Genomic DNA, 20,808 nt, shown 5'->3' with positions numbered 1-20,808 from the left:
ATCTCTTATGGTTGCATACTTATGCCAAAATGTTTTACTTTGTTATGACTTATAATTTTACCCCGCTCAGAATTGAGGTATTTGTTGTGACTGAAAAGTTTGAGAATTCTGGAGCTCTTGGCCTCTGAAAGGACCAGAGCTGGTTTCTGAAAGTAGAGGGAGTGACTTGTGCTCACCCGCACCCTGCACACTGGACTCTCCTCTGGAAGGTCCTTCCCTTAAATTTCTTTACAAGTCCTTACTATGCTGAATACGCACTGGCAAATGCTCAGTGCCGAGTGGGACTAACAGACACAAACTGCCCATGAGAAGTGTAGGTTATGGGCAGGAAGGCTGGAGGTGCTGAGGGAGGACAGCACAGAGCAGGCACGAGTGATCAGCTCTGCGCCTTTCCCCTTTGTCAGCTGGGTTCTGGAAAGCAGCCCCTACTGGGGAGAATGGGGGGGAAAGAGAATGTGCACAGTATTGCAGATCCTTTTCTTCGTATTTAGTTTTAAATAATAACCTGCCTTCTCTCTGAATACTTTAAAATGATTTCTGAGTCACTGGAATTGAATCAGTGTGGTTTAAATGTATATAGCTTGGTTTGATCAAATTACAAAGGCCTTAAATTACCTTAGAAATACAATTATTTTTTCTGTGTATACATTAAATATCTCTTATTACCTCTTCATGTTTTCTAGAGTCTTGTTGGCTGGAGAATCACAGGTGACCAGTAATTGGGCTCATTTGTCTGTGATATTGTTGTCAGAGCGCAGAGGATGTTAGACCCTCTTTTGTTGGTGCAGACTGGGTTCTGTTACATTTTCAGAATGGAAAATAGCAACTCCCTGACCTAAGGACTTAACTGTACAGTTTGTCCGTGGTGTGAGGGTTAACGGAACAGCTGTATTGCTGATCCTGGTCCTGACCTTTATCAGTGGGTAGAAATCCTAGTGCCCTGCCCAGTCCCCTGAAGTAGCACTTCCTGCCTCCAGATTCCCACTGTGCTAACCTCCCTTTCTCCTCCTAACAACATGCATGTGAACCTACTTCACCCCAGTCAGTGCAGTTCCAGCCTTCACTTGAGGCTCGGCACCTCCCTTGTCACATGTCACCTAGCACTGTGGCTTAGTGGTCACTTCTGATCTCCCATCTGGGTGCTGGCCTCCCACGGCACAGTCAGGAACTCTGGACCCTCACCTACAGTTCACAGTGATAGTGTCCTCCAGTGTCATCATCTGGGCTGGCTTTTCTCAGTCTTTTTTCTTACAATCTGCCTTCTACTCCACACTTGAAAGGTCTGAATGCAGATGGAGAAGGATTGCCTTCTCTGTCTTGGTGGGGGCACCAATAACAGATTCGATTTTCTGGAGGGATTGGTAGGTGTTGCTTGGTTATCAGCCAAACCCTATGATAAAACGTCATAGCAAGTATCTGTGGTTATGCATATATTCTAAATCTAATATACTACATCTACTTACAAACAATCTCACAAATCACAGACATAGCTTAGCCTGTCCCTTCATGTTGCCAATGAGGTGACTGACATCCACAGGCATTGGTTCGTCATGGCCTGGGACTGGTCTGGTTCTTGAATAGTCCCTTAGATTGGTTGTAAAGTAGTATTTGACATGTTTCGATTTCTGAGCCACCTCTGGGAATTCAAAATTTCAGGTCGTGACTAGCAGTTCTATTAGAAAGTTAGCTGGAGAACTTAGAAATGATTTTTGGATAGCCAGAATTTTAGTTTGGGTTGAAACTTTAATAGTTTAATTTATTAATTTTAAATTTAAGCATTAATGTAAATGCCGAAAGGATCTGAATGCAGGACTTCCATCCAGCTTTTCCTGACCTTTCGTAGGTCTCAGATTTCGGTGCATCAGGGAGCTGTCCTCAAATCACATGTAAACTATGAGCTGAGCTTTTTGTAATAGAAAGAATGGACTTAGGAATTGAGAAAAATTTTCTCAATGTGCCTCACAATATTATTTTGAGAATCAAAGTATATAGAAGTTCTTTTACAGGAAGATGGTGTCAATAATATTTCTCAAACTTTGGCTCATTTTTTCTCCTTTGCTGGTTTGCCAAATACGTTATGCTGGATTAATTCATTTTAAAGGCTGTGACAGTTTCTATAAGCTAATTTTGTGCTCAAAAAAGTATTTTAAAGGAATAGTGGATCTCAGCGCTGTCCTTCTCCAAACAGGGAGAGGTCACAGTGATAGCCCTTGATTTCCTACCTGGTAAAAAGGTGGAAGTTGACGTTTTTCCCATTGGAAATAGCCTCTTTCCGTGTGGTGTAGATTTCTCACCCCTTCCCCATTCCCCAGTCCCCTTCCTTGCCTCCTGGTGCCCATCCTGCCATGCTGTTCACAGTGCCCTGTGTCCTTGTGTCTTTTCCTCTGTAGAAGCCACGTCGCAGCCTCTGAGTAGTCACACCCCGCAGTTCCTCCTTCACTTTGGGGAGGGCCGGTTCCTTCCAGCAGAGCTGCAGGACCTTTGCAGGGCACTAAAACTGGGGCACATTTTTATTTCTCAGCAAAGAAATATATGAATTCTACGTATTTTTTTATGTTTCATAGAATTCAATTCGCCACAATCTCTCTCTGAATCGTTATTTCATCAAAGTACCACGTTCCCAGGAAGAACCAGGCAAAGGCTCATTCTGGAGGATAGATCCTGCCTCTGAAAGCAAATTAATAGAGCAGGCTTTTAGGAAAAGACGGCCTAGGGGCGTGCCTTGCTTTAGAACCCCTCTGGGACCGCTCTCGTCTAGGTAAGGAAAAAAGACAAACAAAAAGACCTCATTTAATGGTCAGTAAATTTACCTTTGATGTATTGGTAAATTTTCCTTTCGAAAATGAAGGAATTACCAAATGCATTATGATTAAATGTTGGGTTGGGGATTTGGAAAAAAAAAAAAGTGTTGGATGCCACCCATGTATTTTTGTTTCTAGTGGTCTGAAACAATTCAGATTATAAAGTTTTACTTAAATTTCATTCCTGTGTAACATTGTTGCTTCGTTGAATGCATATTGTCAATATGATGAGTCGGCAATATCACGATGCCACGTTGATGAATAATGTTTTTTCCTTTTTCTTGGATGTGAAAAGCTCTTTAAAGCTACATCTTAGCTGCTTAAACTCAAGATTGGTTTATACGGTGTTAATTGCCTGATTTTAAAATCCATATTTTTAGCTCCATTAGTAGATTTCTGTTTTTAAACAAAAAAAGAAATGACTGTAACATTAAGTCTTGAGCCCCAGCCGGCTTGCACGCTGCTGGCTCCTGCTGCCTGGCTGTGGGTGGGAGCTGCTTAGGGAAGCAACCAGTCCCACCCCATGCTGTGCGGCCTGTGCTGGGTGTGGAGCAGCGGCGCCCTGCATACAGTGGCTCTGTCACAGCCATGCCAGCCTTGCTGAGTGTTCGTCTCAGGTCACAGGCATCACACCTAAAGTAAGACTTATGGAACTGTAGTTGGTTGGCAGAAGATAAATGACACCTTTGTTTTTGCAAAATAAGCCTGTTAAAACAAGGCAGCTTTATGAGTGCTTTACCTGTAAAAATCCACTGTCTTCTTTTTGGTCATACAGAAGTGCCCCAGCCTCTCCCAATCATGCTGGAGTGCTGTCTGCTCACTCCAGTGGCGCCCAGACCCCTGAGAGCCTGTCGAGGGAAGGTTCACCGGCCCCTCTGGAGCCCGAGCCTGGTGCCTCACAGCCCAAACTCGCTGTCATCCAGGAGGCACGGTTTGCCCAGAGTGCACCAGGTGAGATATGCAGAGGGCAAGTGTGGTGGGAGAGGGGTGGGTCAGATAAGCATGTGAGCCAGTCTCATCAGAGAAGAAATAGCAAGAGGCCTTGGATCCTTTTTTGTGCCTCATACTTTCTGCATAGTACCTGAATGTTATTTTATAGGCTCTGAAAAATTAATTGCCCTGCGTTAAAAAAAAAATCAGTCAACATTCTTTTATGACTCTGTGTAGGTGCCTGAAAAATTTTAGAATTAACCCATTTCTTAGTCACTTCATCATTCAAAAATCTATGAAAAAGATTCCCCTCATAAAGAAATAACATAAATTAGATGAAGTAGACATTAGCAGCAAAAAAAAATGTCTATTTAATGAATAGGTGAGCATTTCTCAGTGTACTTACAAAGTTGCAATGTAGAATAAAAATATGTGCCCTGGGGAATTAAAAAAAAGTAGTGTGAAAATGTGTCCAAAGTAATTCTGTTATGGTTCCTAGTTGGTTGGCAAAATGTGCATTTTGGTATATTGGAATTCCTGGCCATGCTGGCAACACCCCCTGCCAGTCCCCATTCCTGTTGCTGGAGCCCAAATGCCCAAATCAGAAAGAACAGAGACTGGCAGAGCTGCTGGCTGCCAGCTCTGTCTCCACACTTCCTGCTCCTCTGCACCCATCATAAGATGGAGACTTTGATCTTGGGGAACATGGCCCCCTCCTTCAGGCTTCATTGGGCAGCTTCTTCCCATATATTGTGTGGAGGTTTTCTTTTTCATGATGAGAGAACTGTGGGAAAAGGTGTTGTAAGAAATCTGAACAGGCACTTCCCTGGCAGTCCAGCGGTTAAGACTCTGTGCTTCCATTGCAGGGGGCCCGGGTTCGATCCCTGGTCAGGGAGTACCACATACCACATGGTGTGGCCAAAAAAAAAGGAAAGAAATCTGAACAAAGCAGAGATTGCCTTTTTAGCAGTTAGATATACATTAAATATCCCCATTAAATATGTCATTTCTTTCATCATGAATGACTGTATTATTACCAGGTGAAAGGGGCCATGTCCTGTTTTCTTAAATCAGTCTGCATGTTGCTAGTGAGGGGTCGTAGTTAGTTGGTTTGGGATGTATGAGCCTCACCCCCACTCCCGTCCTCGGTAGGCTCACCTCTGTCTAGTCAGCCCGTCTTAATCGCCGTGCAGCGACCACTGCCACCGACGATCAAGCCTGTTACCTACACTGTCGCCGCCCCTGTGACCACCTCGACCTCCCAGCAGCCTGTCGTGCAGACAGTTCACGTCGTCCACCAGATCCCAGCGGTGTCTGTCACCAGCGTGGCCGGACTGGCCCCGGCAAACACGTACACCGTCGCAGGACAGGCCGTGGTCACTCAGGCGGCCGTGCTGGCCCCCCCTAAGGCAGAGCCACAAGAGAATGGAGACCACAGAGAAGTAAAAGGTGAGCAGTGGAAGCAGTCACTTCGGGCAGCTTTTAAGCTCTTAGAAACCCGCCAGTCTCGTTCATCCTGACCCCCTTGCTAACATGTTACGTAATGTTGTGCTGGAGCAGGGCTGCTCGCCGCCTGTTTTGTTGTACTTCAAACTAGTGAGATTTCTGTAAGCTACCCAGTAATATTAGTTGGTGTCATTTTTTCTCTTTTCCTTTTCTTTGAATTTAGTGAAAGTAGAACCTATTCCTGCGATTAGCCATGCCACACTAGGTGCCGCTGGCCGGATCATTCAGACGTCACAGACCACCCCTGTCCAGACGGTCACCATAGTGCAGCAGGCACCTCTAGGTCAGCACCAGCTTCCAATAAAAACTGTAACACAAAACGGGACTCACGTGGTGCCAATCCCCGCCGCAGTCCACGGCCAGGTGAATAATGGTAAGCAGTGTCCTCCTTGGGTTACTGGGTGCTAACAACTCGAGCAAAGGTCCTCTCCTGTCCTTTTATGAAGCGTGGTGTTCAAGGTTTTCACTCTGTTACAATTTTAATTTCTTTGTCTGAAGAAATGTTTGCATTTCTAAACTATAGGAAACTGAATAGTGCTACAGGATACCGGGGAATTGGCTGTGGGAATTGGCTCCCATGTGATTCGGAGGAGCCATCTGAAGAGAGAAGCATTTCTAAGTATAGTAACTCCCCTACATATGAACAAGTTCCATTCCGAGAGCGCGTTCTTAAGTCCAATTTGCTCGTAAGTCCAACAAAGTTAGCCTAGGTACCCAACTAACACAATTGGCTGTATAGTACTGTACTGTTCATAGGTTTATAATAACTTTTCATACATTATAATACATAAAAAACAAGCAAACACAAAAAATCATTTTAAATCAGTACAGTACCTTGAAAAGTACAGTAGTACAGCACAACAGCTGGCATAGAGGGGCTGGCATGGAGTGAACAGGTAAGAAGAGTTGCTGACTGGAGGAGGGGGAGGAGGTGGGAGGTGGTAGAGCTGAAGGATCATCGGCAATAGGGGACGGAGGGCAAGCTGCAGTTTCACCCACGCCTGACATTGATGGAATGCACATTTTCATCTTGAAAGTTTGCAACTTGAAGGTTTGTATGTAGGGGACTTACTTATCTAGAGAGATGAAAATACTCCCACCTTTTGTAGACATCTGGGTGTGGCCTAGAAGCAACCTGGGGGCTGTCCCAGCTGATCTGTCCAATGGCAGTGCCCTCCCCTGGGGCAGGGGTGTGCTTGAGAATATCTGATGGTGGAAGGGGAGAATGCTGGCCTCCTGTTCTCTTTGCTCTGAAAGCCCTCTGGAGCCCCGTGCACATAGCTCCCACGGATGTTCTGACATGGACGAGCCTAAGGGAGCTTGGCTTTTAAACCACAGGACAGAGAACCTTCTTCCACCCAGTCCTGTGGAGCAGTGTGAAGGGTAGGAGTCCAGCTGGCTGTTAAGTCAGCTCAGGAGTTTGGGGTCCTTGGAACTGGTGTTCAGACGTCTTTGCAGTGGGTCTTCACCCGGGCATGTGGAGTGCTTGCTGTCCACACATGTGGGCTGTTGTGATGCAACTACAGGACTCCAAGCAGTAGAATCAGAAGCGACTGGCTCAAAGTAGCTCTCTGTGCCCAGAGATAGTTTCTTGGAAAGAGGGTGGGGAACAGAAGGCTTGTGTTGACCTCCAAATCCTTCCTTACTGAGCTATTAAGGGACAGAGACCTGGGACAGACACCTCATGTGATTCCGCTTCCCCCTTGCTCCTCCCCAAATTTAATGGACAAACAATACCTGCAACCTTTTCTAGGGAAGACTAACCACTGAGAGTTTTTTGTTTTTAAGTAATAGGTAACATGCCACTTGTGGATAAATTGAGAAGTTTGCAACCAGTTGCCCATTTAAAATGCTTTCTTCCTCAAGCCCTGTGTCTCCTAAGTAACTAAGAGTTTTTCAGGCCTCATTCTTCTTTTCTCCATGAATAACTTGGTTGTCACAGGTGGTCCAGATGTGGCAAACCTGGTGGCCCTGTGTGTGGCTGGGAGCAGGTGGTGTCAAGAGGTGGACGGTCTATTTCTGGTCAGAGCCATTCTTCCATCTTAAGCCATGGTGTAGACTGTTGATTCCCAGATGCCATATGCCTTAGAATCAATCACTCAAGGGCTCCCTCCCAGAGTCCCCAACTGAGCAGGTCTGGCCTGGGACCCAAGAATGTACATTTCTCACATGTTCCAGACCTTCTGAGAACCGCTGTGCAGGTCAGGGCCCTTTTATGGCCACCTGTCTAAGGAGTTTGAGAAACTGTGTATCTCTTTCACATATTTAAATTGGTGTCTAAAATTTTTCTTTATAAATTTAATAAGCAAGGGATTAAATTTTCCACTATTGAAAATAGTGATGTTTTATTTTATTTGTTGTTTTTGTTTTTGTTTTTTTTGCGGTACGTGGGCCTCTCACTGCTGTGGCCTCTCCCATTGCGGAGCACAGTCTCCGGACGCGCAAGCTCAGCGGCCATGGCTCACGGTTCACGGGCCCAGCCGCTCCATGGCATGTGGGATCTTCCCGGACTGGGGCACGAACCTGCGTCCCCTGCATCGGCAGATGGACTCTCAACCACTGTGCCACCAGGGAAGCCTGTGATGTTTTATTTTTAAATATTTTTTTTAATTTTAATTTTTTGGCTGCGCCGTACAGCTTGTGGGATCTTAGTTCCCCAACCAGGATTGAACCTGAGCCCTCAGCAGTGAAAGTACGGAGTCTTAACCACTGGACCACCAGGGAATTCCCAATACTGATGTTTTAAAATAAAACATTGTTCTTTTAAACGTGCTCCCAGCTCTGAATACTGCTCTGATTTGATGCCCATTCTCACCCGCATATCAGCACACAGACAAGCAGGCTCGCCAATCCTCGTGGCTCAGTCTCATGTCCCCCACAGATTTTGTGCTAGTGCCACATACTTTATGCTTAAATGTCATTTACTGAGTACATATTTTCTTTGCAATAATAAAATGGAGAAATATTAAAGATTTAATTGTCTATAAGGATTCACTTATCGATTGTTACAACTATAGAACTGATCAAAACCAAACTTATAATTCTTTAAAAGTTGTATTTAGGAATTCCCTGATGGTCCACTGGTTAGGACTCTGCACGCTTTCACTACCATGGACCCGGGTTCAATCCCTGGTCAGGGAACTAAGATCCTGCAAGCTGCATGGCACAGCTAGCTAGATAGATAGATAGTATTAAAGATGCATTTCTCAATATGTCTGGGCTTTAAAGAAAACCACATAATTATTGTATTATATTGACGACCACTGCTGGGAACAGTAGGCAAAGTGCTGGGTCAGCCCTGAGAGACCTTGTTCCCACTCAGAAGAAGGAAGGGTAGAAGAAATGCTAAAACTCCTTCCAGTTTTAGTCCTCTTTTAGTGGGAATTTTCTGTTAGTGGGAAATTTTATTGGTTCTCCTTGAATTTAGTCTCAAACTTTTACTTAGAAATCACTTGGTCTAGAAGAGGATTTGATATCTAGTCAGTACTAAGTCAGGTTCACAGTGCCAGTGTTTTCACTCTTCCTTTGTTTCATGCTCCATCCATCTTGGCATTTGCATCCCCAAAAGCAGCCCAGTTGAGTGGGTGAGAGAGAGACTGTTGAGAAAGGGGAGGAGGGAGGAGGTGGCAGATCAGCTTTTAGAAAGATTCCATGGGCAGGTGGAGACTCTGATGGTTTTTTTTTGAAAACTGCTGTTGGGTGTGATGTGGATGCTGTATGACCCAGCTGTGACCTCCCTTACCCTTCAAAGTCACTCTCAAGAAAGGGAAACAGTGCCTAGTACTAATGAATTTTGAAAATCAGCTGCTTTGGTATTTTAAATTTTTATTATGGAAAATGACAAACTTTCTGAAAATTAATTCACAGCCAGCCTTGTTCCATATTCCCCACCCGCCCCATCTGCTCCCACCCAGATCCAGACATGTCATTCCCTGTTTTGGCATGCGTCTCTAAAGGTAAGGACTCTCTTTTAGTATATAAGCACAATACCACTGTTATAGTTTTAAAAATAAACAATAATTCTTTTAGTTAGTTTTTGGCCGCGTTGGGTCTTCGTTGCTGTACATGGGCTTTCTCTAGTTGTGGGAGCGGGGGCTACTCTTTGTTGCAGAGCACAGGCTCTAGGCACATGGACTGCAGTAGTTCTGGCACGCGGGCTCAGCAGTTGTGGCTCGCGGGCTCTAGAGCGCAGGTTCAGTAGTTGTGGCGCATGGGCTTATAGTTGCTCTGCAACATGTGGGATCTTCTGGACCTGGGCTTGAACCCATGTCCCCTGCATTGGCAGGCGGATTCTTAACCACTGCGCCGCCAAGAAAGTCCCAACAATAATTCTTTTATACCCAGTGTCTCTTTAGGGTTCAAATCATCTGTATTTTTTCTTTAATTGTGGTATTCAATAAAATATACATAATATAAAGTTTACCATTTTAAAGTATGTGGTTCAGTGGCATTAAGTACATTCACAGTATTTTGAAGCCATCACCTCTAACTAGTTGAAAAGCATTTTCATCACCCCAGAAGGAAATCTCACACCCATTAAGCAGTTACTCCCCATTCCCCACTTACCTCAGTCCCTGGTAACCACTAATGTACTTTACATCTCTGTGGATTTACCTGTACTGGATATTTCCTGTGAATGGAATTGTATGAATTGTGGCTCTTCTTAGCTGGCTTCTTAGCACAGTGTTTTGAGGTTCATCCATGTTGTAGCATGTGTACATCATTCCTTAGCTGAATATGTTTCCATTTTGTTTATTCACTCATCAATTGATGGGCATTTGGGTTGTTTCCACCTTCTGGCTATTGGGAATATTGCTGCCATGACATTCATATATTGGTTGGAGTCCTTGTTTTCATTTCTTTTGGGTGTATACCTAGGAGTGAAATTACTGAGTTGTATGGTAATCTTCTGTTAATTTATTGAGTAGCCACCAAACAGTTTTCCTCAGCAGCCAAAACAGTTTTCCATTCCATCCTCAATGATGTGCAAAGCTTCTGATTTGTCCAAATCCTCACTTGGTATTTTCTCCTTTTTTTTTTGATCATGGCCATCTTACTCTTAATTGTGGTTTTGATTTGCATTTTCCCCATGACTAATGATGTTGAGCGTCTTTTCATGTGCTTGTTGGTTATTTGTATAGCATCTTTGAAGAAATGTCTAAATCCTTAGACTTTTTTTCTAAATTGGGTTGTTTGTTGTTGAGTTATAGGAGCTCTTTATATATTCTGGATACTAGGTCCTGATCAGATACAGGTTTCCCCTGGTATCCAAAGTAGAGGGTTCCTGTGAAACCTAACAGATGCACAAAATGAGCCAAGGTAGAGCACAGACCCTCAGAGACACAGTTCAGAGCTCTGGTGGCTTGCTGCTGAGATGGAGTATGGTTCCTGGGGAGGAGCTTGGTGATGTCACTCACTGCTTGGGGTGCTGCTGCCTCTCTAGTGGCTCGCTGCAAAACAAATGGTATACGCTATTTTTGCTTTTTGCCTTTCTCCATAAAAGTGAAAATCCTCTTCAGATTTCTATTATCAAAAATGGGTACTAATGTAGGTCTTTCATTAAAGTGAAGTGGCATAAAGGGAACTTTTGCAAAGGGGGGTGTGGGGGATACCTGTATATGATTTGCAGATATTTTCCATTCAGTGGGTTTGTCTTTTCACTTTCTTTATAGTGTCTTTAGTGCACAAAAGTTTTTAATTTTGATGATGTCCAGTTTATTTTCCCTTGTTTCTTATGCTTTTGGTGTCATATGTAAGAATTCATTGCCAGATCTGAGGTCATGAAGACTTAACTTAGACCCCTGTGTTTTCTTCTACTACGAGTTTTATAGTTAGCTCTTATGTTTAGGTCTTTGATGCATTTTGAGTTAATTTTTGTATGTAATGCAAGGGCCCGGCTTCATTGTTTTGCATGTGGAGATCCAGTTGTCCCAGCACTGCTTGTTGAAGAGACTGTTTTTCCCCGTTGAATGGTCTTGGCTCCACTGTTGAAAATCTGTTGACCTCAGATGTATACATTTATTTCTCTCAGTTCTGTTTCATTGATTTTCGTGTCTACCCTTATGCCAACACCACACCATTTTGACTACTGTAGCTGTGTAGGAAGTTTTGAAATCCGGCAATGTGAGTCCACCATTCTTTTTCAAGAATGTTCTGACTATTCTGGATACCTTACACTTCCATGTGAATTTTAAGATCAGCTTTTCCATTTCTGGGGGAAAAAGTGGGATTTTGATAGGAATTGCATTGAATCTGTAGATTACTTTGGGTAGTATTGCCATCTTAATGATATTAAGTTCTCTAATCCTTGAGCGTGGAATGTCTTTCCATTTATTTAGGTCTTCTTTGATTTCTTCAGCAATGTTTTATAGTTTTCAGTATATAAGTCTTGCGGTGTTTAAGTCTTGGTTAAAATTCTTCCTATTTTATTTCTTTTGAATGTTTTTCTAAATGGAATTGTTTTCATAATTTTCTTTTGAAATTGTTCATTGCTACTGTATAGAAATACAACTGATTTTTTTTGCATGTTGATCTTGTACCCTGCAAGTTTGCTGAATTCAAAAACGAATACTAATTGATTGTATTACTTTTTGATTAGGGGGTTTCCTTAAGTTTATTTGTTAGGATTGTCTATATATAAAGATTATGTCATCTGTCAGTAGAGATAGTTTTACCTCCTTTCCCATTTGGATGCCTTTTATTCCCCTTTCCTGCCCAGCTGCCCTGGTAGGACTTCAAATGCAGTGTTGACTAGCAGTGGCAAAGCGGGCATCCTTGTCTTGTTCCTGACCTTGGGGGAAGCATCCAGTCTCTTACCATTGAAGCTGATTAACTGTGGTTATCATACATGTTACTGTGTTGAGGACTTTTCCTTTTATTCCTGGTTTGCTGAGTAGTTTTATCATGAAAGGGTGTTGAATTTTGTCGCATACTTTTTCTGTGTTAAGATGGTCGTTTCTCCTTTAGTCTGTTAAAACAGTGTATTCCATTGGTTGAACCCAACATGCTCTGGCCACTTTTCAGCCTCTTCCGCACTGGACCACAGTTCTGGTCACAGGTACTCAGTCCATTTTTGTGGAGACTCTGCTACCCTAGACCTCCATCTTGTGGGGCAGTGGTCTTGGGAGGAAAGGTGTCTTCACCCGGCAGACAGTGTCCTCGTATGACCAGCGTTTCACCTGTTGTCCTAAATAGTCTCCCCTGTGCTCACAGGTATTATTCCTTCTCACAGAAAGTGGCCCCAGCCTCCAGCCTGTGCTGCCCTGGGGTCCAGGCCCTGCTAGGTGTTGAGGAGGTGAAAGGGTTTTGTGGGAGCCTTCTCCATCTGCCCGGTGGTGTGCTCTGTTGACTTACCCCAGCGTCCTTCGGGAACCACTTGCAGGTTGTGGTAGCAGCAGGCAGAGCACCCGCCGGACCAGCACCGTCTTCGTTGGCGCAAGGGGAGGAGCTGCTTGGGCTTGGCGGGGCGCGGCCGGGTTAGCAGTGAGGCAGCACCACCTCCTCCGGGGCATCATTCTGCCTCTGCATCTGCAACACCCTCCCCGTGTGAGGTTGCTGCTCTGTGGGACTCCTGGTAGGTGGTCCCACGCACTTGAGCCCGTATCCATGGATCCCATATTTGCAGATTTCTTGCAGATCACTGAAATGTACTTATAACTCCCAGATCTATACTCATTGTATTGATTTCACAGTCCTTTGCAGGCTTGTGCAGAGCAGCAGAGTATTTGAGTTCAGCATGCTGGTTCCCGGCCGAGCACAACTCGGCAGTGCCCCTCCTCATTTCAGCTCCCACTGTGAACACGTGTCCTACTCACTGTTTCTTAAGGCCACGTTTTTCATGTTTTGTAATTTCTGTTGGTGGTTTTGCTGTTTGTTTTTTTTATAAAACTATGTATGTATATATGTATGTATGGCTGCATTGGGTCTTCGTTGCTGCATGTGGCCTTTCTCTAGTTGTGGTGAGCGGGGGTTACTCTTCATTGTGGTGCACAGGCTTCTCATTGCGGTGGCTTCTCTTGTTGTGGAGCCTGGGCTCTAAGCGCGTGGGCTTCAGTGGTTGCAGCACGCGGGCTCAGTAGTTGTGGCTTACGGGCTCTAGAGCGCAGGCTCAGTAGCTGTGGCGCAGGGGCTTGGTTGCTCCGCAGCATGTGGGATCTTCCTGGACCAGGGCTCGAACCCATGTCCCCTGCATTACCACTGTGCCACCAGGGAAGCCTCGGTTTTGCTGTTTAAAGTGGACTCCGAGCATGGTTCTGAAAAGGCCTGGAGTGTTCTAGGCACAGAAGGCTGTGACGTGCCTTATGGAGAAAGTACAGGCATGAGTTCAGTGTTAATGGATCAACGGTATAGATTAAGTCGTCTTTAATCAAAAACCACATAAAACAAGGTATGTGTTGATCAGTTGACAAGCCCTACCCCGTGTTTCCCTGGGACAGCAGCTCAGCACCTGCCAGCTTGGTATCCCACCTGGTATGGCTCAGCTTTGGGCACTGATTCACCACAGCCATGTCAGGCATCTCTTAGGAGCAGTGGTGCTGGGCTATAGCAGGAAATGTGTCCATGCGTTATGCTTGGAAGGGAGTTGAGTCTCTGCCTGAGTGGAGAGTGCATCCCAGGACACAGCCAGGAAACTGGGTAGGACAGCGCATTGGCAGGGAGACCTGCAGGGCCAGGGGCTGCTGGTGTGGGAAGCGGGCAAGCTGGGGGACCAACGAGTGTCCCAGCCTAAGATGGTTATTTCAGGGGCATTCACAGCCACAAGGAGGCTTCAGGGCATCAGCCGGGAGGCCGTGCCGCCATCCAGGTTGGAGCTGCTGGCCTCTGCCCATGTACGCAGACAGTGCTGATTAGATGGGTGGGGGGCGAGAGGGGTCAGCATGGTGCCTGGCGTCCCCTTGGAAGGTGACCTTGGAGTTGAGTCACCCTCCTCCTGAGGCACCATGTGACTGAGGGCAGAGTACTCCCAACGGGAACATGGTGCTCTCCCTGCTCTGTGGGCACCTGTGTGGCCTCGAGAGAGAGCCCCAGTGCAGCACATTATCACAGCTGCCCTCTCACCCTTGGGAAAGGAAACCTGTCTCCCCAGGCCACGTGCGTTGAGCTCCAGTTACTGCCACCACGGGCATGAGGAGGGCACGGAAAGGAAAGCCTGGCATTTTGATGCCCAGTGTTCATGGGAAGTGGAGAGGTAGGATGAGTCCAGCTGTGAGGTGGGTGGGCTCTTGGCCTTGGCCTCAGTCACAGGTGCACATGTGTGGTTCACTAGCATGGTTATGGCTGTGTTAATTTCTTCGACGACTCATCATTTTGGTCGGATATGGACTCTTGGGCCAACGCCACGCTTAGGTGGAGTTCCACCTGCTCACTGTGGCCTGAGTGCCCCTTTGCACTCTTCCTGCTGAGATTTCTCCTCTGCCCACTCCTCAGTCTCCCTCACTGTCCTGGTCCTTTCCTTTTCTTTCTGTCACCTTTCTTAAGGGTTTGCAGTTCATGGTTAGCGGAAGACCCTGCTCAGCCTGGCCTAGGAACCACACCTGCTTGGGAATCTGGGACCCAGGCTCCATCCACATCCCTGCTTCCCGGACAGTAGGCCCTGCTCGCAGCTGCCCCGCCCCAGCACACCAGGCCCTTCTTCCAGTCACATCTTTTTTCAGGCTTTGACCGTTTGCACTGACCTACCGTTAACTCCATTCAGCTCTGATTCTACAGCCACTACATCCTCCTGAAATAGGATTTATTCAAGCCAAATTTTGTGGGGCATCTCCTAGACTACCCACGACTCTGGGTCTCTGCCATGGACTGCTGTGTGTGTCCTGCTGGAAGAACCCAGGCTCCGTGGCAGTGCTGCCCCAGCGCCACACATGCCCTTATTCATAAAAGTGACACAGCAGTCGTTCTCGAGAGATGACACTGGAGCTGGTCAGAGGCCCCATGTTAACCAAGGTCCAGCTGCTGGTCCCTTTGTTCCCTAAAGGCATGGCCACATGAAATTTTCCTACACAAAAGCCTACTGGGACTTTAGATTGGAATGGTGTTGAATCTGGAGATGAGAGTGGGGACACTGGCATCCTGGCAGTGTCAGAGCTCCCCTTTCTTTGACCTCAGTCTGTGTCCCATGGCTTCCTGTCTCTTTCATTTTGTAGACCTTCCCTCATCTCACTTAGCTTCAAGTTCCATTTCTTGAGGGGAAATTCTATAATCCCCCTGTGCCAGCTAAAGTGGTATGTTAAAATACCTAAAGTTATAAAGCTTGGTGTAAACTCCTTATACTTGCAGCTCTTATGCAGCATGCAGAGCAAACTGTCATGAGTTGCAGCAGCCGTAATGTCTAGTCTAGTTACTAACATAAGTGTGGCAGGACAGCACGCGTGTCACTGCTGGGACCCAGGCGTGCTCAGGAGAGGGTCGCTGTTCCTGGCTCTTTGTGCACATATCTTTCTCCATCTGGCCACCCACCTGCTGCCACGGTCCTAAACCTCCCTCGGGGCAGGAGGGCAGGGGTCTTCCTGGACAGGATGCTGCTTCTCTAGGTCACTGTGCCTCCTCCAGCACACATCCTACCCCCCACTCACCCCCACCCACCTCTGAGTGGAATAGCTCCAGGCTCCTCCCAGCCCAGGCCTGCTTTCCCCCTTGGAGGAAGCAGCACTTCCAGGTGTGGGACGACCAGTTTGCCTGGTTGTGCAGAGCACGAGGCAGGTGAGATAAGAGGTGGTGGACCCTTGTGCCCAGTGAGAGCCCCATGAGGAGGAAGGGCCCCTCTGTGATGAAGACAGGAGAGAAGAAGGGCTCGGGGGGGTGGGGGGAAGCCAGCCCAGGGCTCGCAGAGTTCCCTCCCAACAGGCTTGGGAGAAGGTGTGTGGCTCAGATGCAGGCTTGGCTTGCTGCACCCCGATCCCCTTCTGGGTTTGGGGACTCTGCATTGGGGAGAAGCCAGCAGTGGCCCATGGGCCAAAACAGCAAAGCCATCTGCTCTGTGCCCCACCTCTGCCTCAGTCCTTTTACCCCTCCTCCCGCTTCAGCAAGACAGCACACGACTGGAAGCAATAAACAGATGTCGGCTGTTCATAAAAAGACTCACTGTTTACGCGGTTAACGTGTGGTGGGGTTTCTGATCCCCAGGGGTCTGGCGGGGACGAGGGTCCACCCAGAAGCATGGGCGCTGACTCACTGTTTCTCCACAGCAGCGGCGAGTCCCTTGCACATGCTGGCGACACACGCCTCGGCGTCGGCCTCCCTGCCCACCAAGCGCCAGAACGGCGACCCGGCGGAGCAGCCAGAGCTAAAGCGGGTCAAGACAGAAGATGGCGAGGGCCTCGTCATCGCCCTGAGCATGGATGCGCCGCCGGCAGCCGTGCGGGAGAAGGGCGTCCAGAACTAGCGGCCGGGAGAGTGTTTCTCACTTTAACGTCAACTCTGTGGTGCCAAAAGGAGACACTGCCTCTCACCGATGCTCAGAGCGCGTTCCCTCGGTGGGTAGAGGGCCCTGCGGTTGGACTTCACCTCAGCACTGGAAACACAAACCCAGGTGGCCTTAAAACTCCTTAATTTAAAGACTGAAGTCACCCCTGAACAAAACCACACACAGCAAAGCTGGGCTCCGGCAGTGTCTCCCCGCCCAGCGCTCAGCTTAGTTCCGAGTAGATACTCTCAGTCCTTCCAAGGGAGGACGCACCCGGTGCGAGCGGGCCTGCTGGGCCGGAGCCACCCCGCCGCCAGTAGACAAGACAGTATTTTGTTGTTCACATGTGGAATTAGAATATTTTGAGGTGTACTTTCTTTCTTTACAAAATAATGGGGTCTTTGACATTTCAGATCACTCCATTTCTACTCTGGTAATTTTGGAATCACACAGGACCTTTTGTGTGGATTTCATTTGGGGAGAAGAAACAAAGTAGTTTTGTTTGTTTTTGTTGTTTGTTTTCAGCCTATGGAATGATTTACTTTTGTCTGTCCTGTTTAAGTTAAATGGAGCTACTTGACATCTACAAATTTTCCACATTAGAGCAGTTACCTGATGAATTTAATCCACCTCCATTTCCGTGTGTAAGACGGACAGACACACAGACGGACACCCGCGGGCCACTTGTAACCCTGACAGAAAGAGCTGCCAGGCTCGCGGAGCTGCACTTACCCATTTCTCTTTCTTGCTACTTTTTGTTGTTTGTTTCCTTGTGTTGACTTTGTCCCTGGCATAATTTTCCACTCTAAGTAAAACAAGTCTCCTATGTATTGTGTACGTTTAAAACAACAGAACTATTACGTCTTCATTTGGAAAAAAAGATTCAATCTTTTATCACACACCCTTTTCAAACAAACATCACAGATCTCTCCGTGGCACGTTCGCTATTTTAGGTGCCGTCACCAGCTCTCGGCATCGTCCAACCAGCCGGCCACCCGATGATGGTGCAGTTTGCCCCCCTCATGGCAGGAGCAGCTGCTAGGGTGGGGCAGAAGCTGCCTGTTAATACAAGGGTCTTGGAAGCAGGCGCCCTCCGTCCGGGTAAGCATTGGAAACACCTAGGTTGCTTTCTGATTTGTAATAGGAAATTCCCCTCAACCTACTAAGCCTGACTTCCCTCCTACAAAAAATAAAAGCGAAGGAAAGGAAACAAAGGTGAGAGAATGAGAAGTAGGAGGCCCGCACGGCCTCAGCCCATGTTCCTCCAGAAGAAAGCCACTCACCTTTCCAGAGGGTTCTGGGGGTCAGAGCTGAGCAGCATGCAAACAGAAAGAGGTCTTTGGCCTTATTGTGAATTTTTAAATGTCATCATCATAACATTATTTATTTAAATGTAGTTATTTTGGTATTTAATTTTTTTTTAAAGAGAGGAAAAAACCCCTGTATTTTCCTGGTGGAATGAAACAGCTCAGAATGGTATATTTAGGCAATTTTTAAACATATATTATTTACCTAAAGACCAAATATGATAAACCTGTTCTAAGTATTGTGTGTCAATCCACGGTATGGAGCTGTCACAATGTTGTTGCAGATAATGCATATTAAAAATTATGAAATTACTGCACACTAGCTGGATTTATAACTCAGCCATTTAAAAAATAAAAACGAAACCATCATGTGAATGAGACCACGTGTGTGACAGTAGCAAAATCTAACTTGCAGACTGAAGCACGGATGGATCAGAGCACCTCAGGGCAGCAATCTGCACCTCCCAGGCACTTTACAGATACGTTGGAATGTATATTTTTTTCTTTTTACTCAGAAGGTTTGCAATTTGCAAAATCATTCGGATCTGCTGTGTCCTACATGTGGGGTCGGGTCACTCCAGTGAGTGCTCCAGACCTCTTAGTCATGGCCACTGCAGCCCCCTAACCGTGAGCTCTGGGGAGGTGAGTGGACAAGACCACCCTGATGGGGAGATGGCCTGGGCGACACTAAGCAAATGCCTTGTGCGTCCTCCAGGAGACGCATCTCCACAACCGTCCAGAAAGACTCGGGTAGATTTTTCCTGCGTAAGCCCAGTCCATCAGTTGATTATTTCTGAGCCTAAAATGTAGACTTTATGGGTCTGGAGGGATTTCTGCTTGGTTTATAGGTAAGAAAAGTACCCTGTTTTCAAATTTAAAGAAGGGAGAAGGATAGTTTTTGCTGCTGGGAGCTAGAGCATGCCTTTTTCAAAGGTGGGGCATTCTCTTTCCTTTTCCTTCTGTCTTATTCAGTTGGCTCATTCATTGGCACATAGGAATTTAAGAATATCAAGGAGAGGGCAGGGAAAGGAAAACATAGACTAACAAACTACCGTGTCCTGGGCACTTAAAATTTTTTTTAAATTTAGCTTTGAATCCCCAGGAGCCCTTCAACACCCAGGAGTCACTGAGCTTGTGTCCTTGTGGCCCCACTTGATGCCTGGTGCTACATCAACTGTCACATTGCCCCTTCACTCCCGCCCGGCTGTCCACTGGTGGTTCCTAAGTGTCTCATTTCAAAAAGTCTCTGCTTTGACCTTTGCCAAACTCCTGAGCTCCCTCAGGGACTAGAAATTTCATTTCAGCAGCTTCGCCCTGAACCAGACAAAAATAGAAAAGGGAAACTCACACGTGATGCAAATGATGTGGCACATCCCAAGGTGGCTCTGTGTGGTGGTTGGATGATCTTCCTCTCACGCCAGCTGAGTCTCCGCTCGGACAGCTGAGCTCCTTAGATGCATCATACCTCTCATCGTCCTCTCCTAGGACAACAGAGTAGGCGGGGTCACGGTCAGAAGGGGGCGGGGCATGTCAGGACTTGGGATTTCTGTGCTGTGTTACACAAGGAGACAAGTGACAATCTTCAAGTCCTAACCTCCACTATTCTAGAAGGTATAGTGGTGATTTGTGTGCAAAGGTTTGAAATTTTAAAAGTACCAAGTTCCTGAAATTCAATAAAATATTTTTATTAATTTTAATTGAATACAGAGTATCATTGTCACTATGATAAGCTTAAGCAGGCACTGCTTTTTTTGCTTTTTTAAAACCACACCAAAGGCCTAGAGCACTGGAGCGAATATTCGAAGGAGCTGCAGTGAGGACAGCAGTTTAGGCTTCTTGACTCCACCAGAAAAAAGGGGGCATTGAGTGTTTGCATGTGAAAAGGGCATTGGGTCACAGGCAGCAATAACAGTCTGGCTAGCTTTCAATCCATCATGTTAGAGTTTTCAAACTTACTTTGAGGTTCTGGTTGTAGCTGCCATTTCTTCTGCAGACTTGCTCCTCAGCCTGAGACACATCCTCCCATGAGATGAAAATCTTGTCTAAATAGGCACGTGGGTATTCCGTTCCCCGCACTGTTAACACTTGGATTGTCCAGCTACTAGGAAGTCTGTGGTATGGATTGCTCATGTCCTGAGGGGTAGTAAGAGGAAAGAGGAATAGTGAGATGACACGAAGTCCCCTCTGGAGCTAAATGAAGCTCAAGCACACAGTGTTCACATGGAGTTTTGTTCTTGACATTGATGCCCTAGTGTAAAAACAGTTCTTTAGCATAAAAGAACTGCTCTTTGTATACTGAGACTCTCCTAACAAAAGGGAGCATTCCTAAATGTTTTTTTCAGATCTGTGGTCCACGTTTTTTTTTAACAAATGTATTTATGTTATTTTATTTATTTTTGGCTGCATTGGGCCTTCGTTGCTGTGTGCGGGCTTTCTCTAGTTGCAGCGAGCGGGAGCTACTCTTCCTTGCGGTGCGCGGGCTTCTATTGCAGTGGCTTCTCTTGTGGAGCACAGGCTTTAGGCGTGGTCCATTTTGTATTAATAGATGCTTTAAAGTGCATTAGGTCTTACCTCCCCCTTCTCACTCAGGAAAAGCTCCTCTGGTAATTCATTAGGGTCACCTTGTTGAAGTTAAACTGAGTCAAATAAGAGCTATCCTACAGGATAACCTACCTTTACCCAAGAAAAGATGTTGAAGGCAGGAGGCCTTCAGGTACAGAAAACAATTCAGTAACTGGTAAGAGGTCTTTCATGTAGCAAAAGCCATGTTAGTTATTGCGGAGAGGCCCATATTTAGGCCACATTTTGTCTCTAAGGAAGACATAGGGGTAAATTCCCTGGTGGTCCAGTGGTTGGGACTCCC

General features: G+C 46.3%; 1 protein-coding gene across 2 annotated transcripts in view; it reads left to right on the top strand.

Annotated features, from left to right (window-relative positions):
- FOXK2 (forkhead box K2) overlaps positions 1-19,642 on the top strand; it is a 70,492-nt gene extending 50,850 nt beyond the window's left edge. The window contains exons 5-9 of one of the 2 annotated variants that reach the window (XM_059046917.2): positions 2,565-2,758; positions 3,577-3,752; positions 4,884-5,180; positions 5,401-5,610; positions 16,421-19,642. In XM_059046917.2, coding sequence (XP_058902900.1) covers positions 2,565-2,758; positions 3,577-3,752; positions 4,884-5,180; positions 5,401-5,610; positions 16,421-16,617 — 1,074 coding nt within the window. In that variant the 3' untranslated portion in view covers positions 16,618-19,642. The remainder of the gene's footprint in view (positions 1-2,564; positions 2,759-3,576; positions 3,753-4,883; positions 5,181-5,400; positions 5,611-16,420) is intronic. The other variant, XM_059046918.2, reaches the window with a different exon arrangement.
- Positions 19,643-20,808: the final 1,166 nt, after the last annotated feature.

The sequence above is a fragment of the Kogia breviceps genome, chromosome 19, assembly GCF_026419965.1.
Source record: "Kogia breviceps isolate mKogBre1 chromosome 19, mKogBre1 haplotype 1, whole genome shotgun sequence".
NCBI lineage: Eukaryota > Metazoa > Chordata > Mammalia > Artiodactyla > Physeteridae > Kogia > Kogia breviceps.
Note: the sequence above shows the minus strand (reverse complement) of the source record. Positions and strands in the feature narration are given on the sequence as shown.